We start from the raw sequence: 8,040 nt of genomic DNA, 5'->3' as shown, positions 1-8,040 counted from the left end.
AGATGAAGTCGATGGTTATACCCAGTTTACGGTCCCTATGTTCGAAAAGTGGACTGCTGGGATTGACCACCATTCCCCCCATAGGGCTGAGCAGAAAACCTATCACCACCTCAGGGACATAATCTCAAACGCTGTCTCTCAGATGCTTGCCCAGACACCACCTGGATCCCCAATAACCTGAACTCTGTGTTAACAGAAGAGGAAATTACACAGATGCTCCCATGAGCGAGCTGATGTTATTGGGCACTGCTTCACGCAGACCCCTGCTTTGTGGAATCTGTAGACCTTTACCAAATAGAGCAATGACAATATATAACAAGTACTTGATAAAATTGTATTTTTTTTACAGTCATTTGTACAATTTGTTACAAAACCATAGAAGACTACAACTTGTTTTAAATCATTTTTGGTCGGCAAATATGTAAAATCTGTGTGCAATTATCATGTATTTACAGGGCCTCATGTTAGTCATTTTCAATGATTATTCCAACGTCACACTCTCAACATAAGACATGGCTTAAGATAAATATATTAGTAAATAAATATTCTGAGAACATATTTCCATAAATGAAATGTGCTGCTATACATATACAGAATATACATAAGTTGTTTTCTAGCCTTTAAAACATTTTTTTTAATGGTAATGTTGGAGAAGGAGCCCTTAGACCACTTTATTACAAAATCTTTACAGCAAAGTCTTTACAAAATATCTTTTAAGTGCTATGGGAGAAATTTAAAAAAAAACATTTTAAAATAGTGCCTTGTTAGACCAACACAATAGAGTTTATATAAAGAATAGAAAAAGGCAGTTCTGTTTAAAAAATAATACTCTTGATTAGTAATTCTTTTTTAGACCTCATTTTAAAAGCATTAGTCCTGCATGAGCTTTGAGTAGGAACTAGCAGCACATAAGGGAGGGTGTGAGTGGTGGACAGTAGAGAGGTGGACATGTCATAAAACGGCGTGGGTTAGGGTTAGGGTTAGGGTTAGGGAGAGGCAAAGAGACCGAGAGTTAAGGCCAGCATCCTGGGGCTGTGTCTACTACAAAGAGGTACCTGGTGGACCAGAACTCCCAAACCCCCATTTTTAACTGGTTCTAGCACTCTTCAGTCTACATGGCTGTCCTACACCCGAGGCTGGGCCACGAGACCACGCCCAACAGTCACATTCCTGCATGTGTGTGTGTGCGTGTGTGTGTGTGCATGTGTGTGTGTGTGTCTCTCAATGGAAGACGTGATGCTCCCAGTTTCCATAGCTAGATAACTCCCACATGCCACTGAGAGGCCACCAAGAAAAGGTACTTGTCATCATTATTGGAGTCTTACGACTTCAAAGACATTTCTTTTGATTTGAATGGTGAGGCGATATAGTTGGTCACCATACTCTGGTGACCCAACACAAATTTAAGACAACGGCTGAGGTTTAAAGCCTGAAAGTTTCACTTTTCTGTTTCTACCACCCTATAAACTATGAAAATTAAATGTGGGTTTTTTGGCCATCTGTAGTTACTGCTCTTTCAAATGAAAATCGGACTCATTTATTTTAATAAGCCCAGTTGAAGCCACATGCTCTCCTCATCTGTTTATTGCTTAAGGCTGCTGAGGAGTGGTTTTCCAGCCAGGGCTAAAGAAAGCCACTTTGGGGGTATGATTTCAGACAAAGAAGATAATATGCACTCAAAGGCATTAAAAACAAACAAACAAACACAAAGCCACAAACGAACAAACAAAATCTCAACAATGAGAAGCTGCTTTTTGTAGTTCATGTTAGAAGCCATACCCCCCACCCCTTCCTTAAAACCACAAGATGCAAGCTGCTGTCCTCAGCAGCTGCTACTCCTGGCCCGAAGAATAAAGGCGGCCCAGATCACGTGGGGCTCAGGCATTTCGCACACCCCCGCCAACAGGTGTGCTGGGCACAGGCGGTGCTGGCGGTGGGGGCGGCCCCCAAGGGACTGCACCTCAGAGGCTGGACGACAAATCTCACCACAGTGAACTCCTTAATGGCAAACGGCTCAATCGTTTGATGCTGGAATTTCTTTCTGACAAATCCTGGCTGGAAGTAAGTAAATTTCCTCATCACAGGCTGGGGTTTTTAAGAAAAAGGGATTCAGTAAGATTCTCATTCAAAACGTTGTGATGTGGACCCTGGGCTGACCTTCCCTGGGCCTGACTGGAGAAGAGCCGTCACAGTCCCCTGGCAGCCCAGGGCGGGTCTCTGCTTCCCCACCTACAGGGGGCCAGGACTCAAGGTTCCTATTCAGCAAATGAGCATTTCAGATGACAACAAACACCTGCTGAATAAATGAATAAACAGAAGTGACCAGAAGAGTTAGCGAACACACGGGCTAATGTGATTAGTTTCTTCTAAAAATTTTTTTAATAACAAGAAATACATCGGACAAAAAGGATAACGATCCCTGATCTGAAATAGCTTTAAATAGATTCTCCCTTTTAAAATGGAAACTTTATAAAAATGGTTTGGGTTTTTAAACTCTTCTTCCCTCTTAAAACAACAACAACAGCAACAACAAACAACAAAAGGTTGGAACAATATACAAAAACCTACCCTTTGGGTCTAAACTATCTGATAGTCTCTTTCACTGTCTCATGGAGAATCAATACAGAATAGTGCATTAGGTAGAAAGGATAGTAGACATTTGCAGGCGAGATGAGCAATTTCAGCCACGAGGCAGAGGGCTGAACAACCCTGAAGCAATGGGATGGGAAACGTTGTCATTCAAAGGGAGCTCAGACCCTATCGGGTCCCAGCGACGCGCACCCAGGAAGGCAGCCCAACGCCAGAAGCAGCCGGGGGTGTGTGGCCGGGCACACAGGGACGCATGCGCACAGGACCGCTCCGGGGCGCCCTCCATCCCACCTCTCCCCCAGCTGGGGCAGACACCAAGGCTGCAAAACCACGTACATTCCTCCTGGGTGTCTCTCCCCACACACCCCGTCGAGCCATCTCTGCAGCCAGTGGCAGGAAGCCCAAAATCAGGACTGTAAACTCTGTCCTTCTAGTTAGGACGATGACCAGAGGGGACAGACTGAGGACACTACGCAGAATCGTCCCTGTCACCCCGGGGCTTACGTAGCAATGGCTTGTCCCGGCTCCGCAGTGCTGCAGACCTTCCACCCAACCCCAGGCTGTTTCCATCAGCTGCCTGAAGGTGCGGGCTGGAGAGGCATGGCTTCCGAGAAGGCCTGACATTTTGTACGTTGGGATTTGCCACGAGAAAGTAAGAGGCAGCATTGCATTGTTCCTCAGAGTTTGTACCCATATCAACTAGCTTTACTTCAAGTTTCTGGTTCATTTTCTAAGGCAGGTGTAGCCCTGAGCTTTTCAAAGGCCTGAGCTCCCTCCAGGGAGACGACAGTATCTACACATGATGTGGTTCAATTACTGCAGCAGTGATTTTTTTTTCAGCAAAAGTTGGCGGTTAGGGTTCTTTAAAATATATATTTAAATAACTTTTTACATTTACATATAATATCTTAAAAAACAAAGCAGAGAAGTCAATCCCACACACCTCGAACCCCAAGCACACACACTTTACAAAACAGAAGAGTAACATGTTATCAAGAGGCAAAAGACTAAGAGAATTCTGTCTGTTGGTTTGTTAATTGGGAGGGGGTTGCCACATGTGGCTCACATTTTGGGTTGAGGAGGGCTCTCTTTATTACCACTTTTGTGTTTGTCAAAGCTAAAAAAATCTTTTTTTTTTCTTTTTTTTTCTGTAGGAAGTCAGAGTTTGGAGTCTCCGTACAGTTCCCATTTCCACGGAAGAGTTCCTTCTGAGCTCAGGCTCCAGGGCCGCCACTGTCGGCCGGGCGAGATCTCGGTCCTGGGAGAGAGAGAACAATCGTCAGGGGAAGGGGCCGGGCCCGCAGGCTTTGGGCACCACATGCAGGGACGAGGCAAGGGACCTGGGGGCCCATCCCAGCGTGTGGTGGGCTCTCAGAAGTGACAGCTCTGGATGCTGGATGGACTGTGTATATGGTAACGGGCTGAAGCGGAGCCCCCTTTCTGAGGGCATGGGGGCCTTCTAGGGAGCCGGCCTCCCTCATCAGGCTGTGCAGAGCCTTCTGGAAACCCTTAGGCAGCATGAAAACACAATGTACAAAAGATGTGCCTCGGGCCCTGTTGCAGGCACTGGGATGACCCCCATCATGGAGCTCCCACACCTCACAACAAAGTAATTTCAGATCCTGAAAACCTGGGAAGTAAACAGAGGGTGTGAGAGTGAGCTTGGAGGGGGCTGGAGGCCGGCTCTTGACCCAAGATCTGCAGGAGAGAAGCGGTAGAGAGGCCTGGAGGCTGGAATGAGCCTGGCATGTTGGAGGAACAGGACAGGGGCAAGGCGGCTGACATCATGAACAAGGAGGGATGCGGGAGGAGGTTGCGGGGGGGTGGCAGGGCCCGATCATACAGACCTGGGTGAGGGGTTTACATTTCTAAAATTTGGAAGGTAATGGCAAGTCAGTGAAGAGTTTTCTGGTATAAAGACACAGACATGTTTTAAAAAAGACGACTGGCACCCACGTGGAACAGAAGGCAAGACCAGCCACAGGAGACCAGTCAGAAGGCTACTGCCCTCGCCCTGGAGAGAGAAAACAGGCCCGGCTGCGGACAGCAGGCGGGGAGCAGAGAAGATCCATGTGGGGTTTACTTTGGAGTTGGAATTGTCCCAGGGCTACTCAAAGGTGCTAGACTGCACTGTTCACTACTGAAGACAAAAGGTTTGGCAACTTTATCACAATTTGATGATGTCTGCTGAATCTAATAATAAAAAATCTGGACTTGGGTTTTGCATGTCTTTTGCTAAGTTTCATTTTTCTGGGGATTCAATTTTCTGGACCAGGGGAAAACCAGCACGTATGGTTCTCACAGACAGGCTGAGAAGCCCAGGACCCTGGAGCGTGAGGGGCAGGGCAGGCTCAGGGCTGGGGCCTGGGCTTTTGGCCTGAGCATCTGGGTAGGGAGCCTCGGAGAAGGGGGTGCAGAGGGAGGAACTCGAGACACTGCTGTGGCAGGATCAAGCGGGATGCTTCTGCAGCATCTGGGGGAGAGAGCTCGTGGAAGCAGAGGGCCCAGCAGGTGTGGAGCCCAGAGGAAGGGCTGGACTGGGGAGTAACACTTGGAAATCATCAGGTACGGATGGTGTTTAAAGCCAAGGGCACCAAGAAAGTCACTCAGAAAGTGACTGTGTGGGGAGAAGACCCAGATCCTGGCCTACTGTCGCCGCCCGCTCTCACCTGCAGCCTCGGTGGCTGTGGCGCTGGAGTCCTGAGTGTCCTGGGGGGCACTGGAGGAGCTGGCCCCAGGGGCCCCCACATCCTCTGGAGGGCAGGGAGGTGACAGCGGTGCCCTGGCCGGGCAGCACGGAACCCACTCTTCTTGCTGGGCTGCTCCCAGGCCCCTGTGGGGCCACAGGGCATCCGGACCTGGCAGCGTCCCACCCCAGGGGCTGAGGCCCCGGGTCCCTTGGCATTCGGAAGGCAAACCCAAGTCACAGTCCACATCCTCCGGAATGATGGGGATGCGCTGGCTCAGGTCCCGGACTCCGGGGTGGCAGCTGGGCGGGAGCTCCTGGGCCAGCGTGTACTGCACACGTACCGAGCAGTCCTCGGTGTAGCGGCCGCCACCCCCGCCCCCGCCCCCGCCATGGGCCACCTGCTTCTCTTCATAGAAGCAGCAGGGCAGGCCCTCGTACTTCACCCCATCTGTCCTGGGCAAGTGGTCCGGGTGAAGGCCATAGGGGCCCTGGGAGCTCCCCGGCTGTGACTCCCCACCCTGGGGGCCGCAGCCCTCACAGGGCGGGGGGCCCAGGAACAAGATGCTGCCCCCGGCCGCTCCCGCTCCGGGGTCTGGGGCGGGGGTCTGGGGCTCACAGCAGCAGGCACACGTCGGCCCCTCCCGGGCCCCCTTCCAGGTCCTCCTGAGGTCCGGGGCGGCCCCGGGAGAGGCCTCGAGCCCCCCTTCTGAGGTAGAGCTGTTGGGCCCCCGGGGCTCCAGGGAGGAGCTACTGCTGTAGTTCATCTCCAGGCTGCAGGTGGACAGCTGGTCCCCCGAGGGAGAGGCGGGCCCGGGCCAGGGCTCTCCCCGCCCCGCACCTGGGCCTCGGGCGGCAGCCAGGAGCTCCTCGGGGGGCGGGGAGCCCTCGAGGCGCACCACGGGGCCCCGGCCTGAGCCCCCCATGTCTCCGGCGCGACAGGGGCTGCGGCTGCGGTAGACGAAGGGGTCGTAGTCGCTGCTGAGAGAGCTGCGGAAGGTGGAGCAGCTCCCGTACACTCCCTGGTTGCTGACCTCCGTGCAGTCCACCACCGAGTCGCTGGAGGAGCAGCGGCACTGGCCCGAGCTGCCGCTGCTGCTGCTGCTGTCGCTGCCCGGGCCGTCGGCCAGGTAGCCGCTGCACACCGAGCGGTGGCCGTGGTAGCAGCTGAAGCTAGACGCGCTGCCGCTCTCCAGGTGCGAGGCCGGGGCCGCGTGCACCGCGGGGGCGAAGAGCAGGCCGCTGCCGCCGCCGCCGCTGGTGGGAAAGGCCCGAGCCGGGACCCCGGGGGCGAGGCCAGGAGGGGGCTGCCCCTCCTGCTCGGGGTAGCTGAGGCCCCGGAAGTAGTAGTGCTGGTACATGGTCTCGTACTGGGAGAAGCAAGCTGCCTTGGAGAAGCTGCGTCCGCCGAACTTGGGCCTGCGGAATGGGGGGGCCGGCGAGTAGGGCCGGTGCTCCAGGCTGCAGCGGTGAGGGGCCAGGCTGTGGTCCAGATGGAGGGGCGGGTAGCCGCGGATGTAGGCGGGGGTCTGCGGCGGGAAAAGGCCCTGCTCCCCGCGCCGGTCCACGGTCAGCAGCGTGACAGGGTTCCCGTGGGCGTCCATGCTCGTCCTCGTGGGGTAGGCGGGGATGGCGCTGGCCCTGTGTACGCGGCCGGGGTAGTGCACCGGCAAGATCACCCTCTGCTGCCGGCCGCGCGCCAGACTGCCGGTCTCCAAGCACACGGCGCTCGGGTTTCCCTTTTGTTCTGGGGAGAGGCGGAGGAAACGCGGTCAGGGGGGTGAGCACGCTGGGGCCAAGGGCTCGAGGGGCGGATGCGGGCACAGACTGAGGCGGCCGGTGCCAAGGTGCCCAGTCTCACGACCATGGCCCATTCTACGCTGCCGCCAAACCCGGCCACGCGGGTAGAGGCCTCCTGCTTCTCCACTCGAAAGGTGGTCACTCCTGTCAGGGTCCATCTCCCACCTCCCAGCTGCTCTGCACGGCATAAGGCTCGAGAGAGAGCAACAGGGACACGGAGGGGAAAAGCATTTTCCCTCTTGGGAGAAGAGCTACCTGGAGGGCACCCTGCCTTCCGGGCCCTCATCCACCACCACAGGCAGGCAGCAGCAGCGTCACAACCCCGAGGTACCAGGCACAGCAAACGTCACCACTGTCATCCCGCTGAAGAGGCTGTGGGCCCAGGGCCTGGAGAGGCCGGGTGCCTGGCCCAAGGTCAGGAAGCCAGTTCATGTCAAAGCCAGAACCCAAACTCAGGGTGATTCTTCAGAGGCCTCCAAACCCCAAGCCCCCACGCCTCCAAGTCCAGATGGCAATGCTGCGGTGGTTTGCTCGCTCCCCGGCACGTGTCCTGCTCCTGCTAGGTACTTGGTAAAGACAGTGACACTCCAGCAACAAGAGAGGCAGCGGAGAATTACCTATGATGTTGTGTCGACAGTGGGGGCAGGTGTGGTGCTGCAGCAGCCACGGGTCCACGCACTTCCTGTGAAAGCGGTGAGTACAGGGGATGACCCGCAGCTCCTGGGAGGGAGAGAGGACACACAGCCTGAAGGGAGGGCACAGGCAGAGGGCGGTGCTGTCTTCAGCCCTGCAGTGCTTCTTCCCATGGAGCCCGGAGTGGACCAAGGAGCCCAGTTCACTGTGGCAGTGCCCAGAGGCTCCCCCTCCCCATCTCTAGCTACAAGTGGACTCCGTTCTCTGGAGTCAGGGCCCACACATGGGTTCTAGGGAGAAAGACACGGACCATCAGCCAGCTCCAACCACGG

At 54.7% G+C, this 8,040-nt stretch overlaps 1 protein-coding gene across 1 annotated transcript in view; it reads right to left on the bottom strand.

Annotated features, from left to right (window-relative positions):
• Positions 1-362: 362 nt before the first annotated feature.
• Positions 363-8,040, bottom strand: part of ZNRF3 (zinc and ring finger 3) — a 148,797-nt gene continuing 141,119 nt past the window's right edge. The window contains exons 7-9 of the mRNA XM_060119556.1: positions 7,693-7,795; positions 5,259-7,022; positions 363-3,847 (exon numbers count right to left, since the gene is read on the bottom strand). Of these exons, the coding sequence (XP_059975539.1) occupies positions 3,804-3,847; positions 5,259-7,022; positions 7,693-7,795 (1,911 nt within the window). The 3' untranslated portion in view covers positions 363-3,803. The remainder of the gene's footprint in view (positions 3,848-5,258; positions 7,023-7,692; positions 7,796-8,040) is intronic.

The sequence above is a fragment of the Mesoplodon densirostris genome, chromosome 15 (genome assembly GCF_025265405.1).
Source record: "Mesoplodon densirostris isolate mMesDen1 chromosome 15, mMesDen1 primary haplotype, whole genome shotgun sequence".
NCBI classification, from domain to species: domain Eukaryota; kingdom Metazoa; phylum Chordata; class Mammalia; order Artiodactyla; family Ziphiidae; genus Mesoplodon; species Mesoplodon densirostris.
This window is presented reverse-complemented; position numbering and strand designations above follow the sequence as displayed.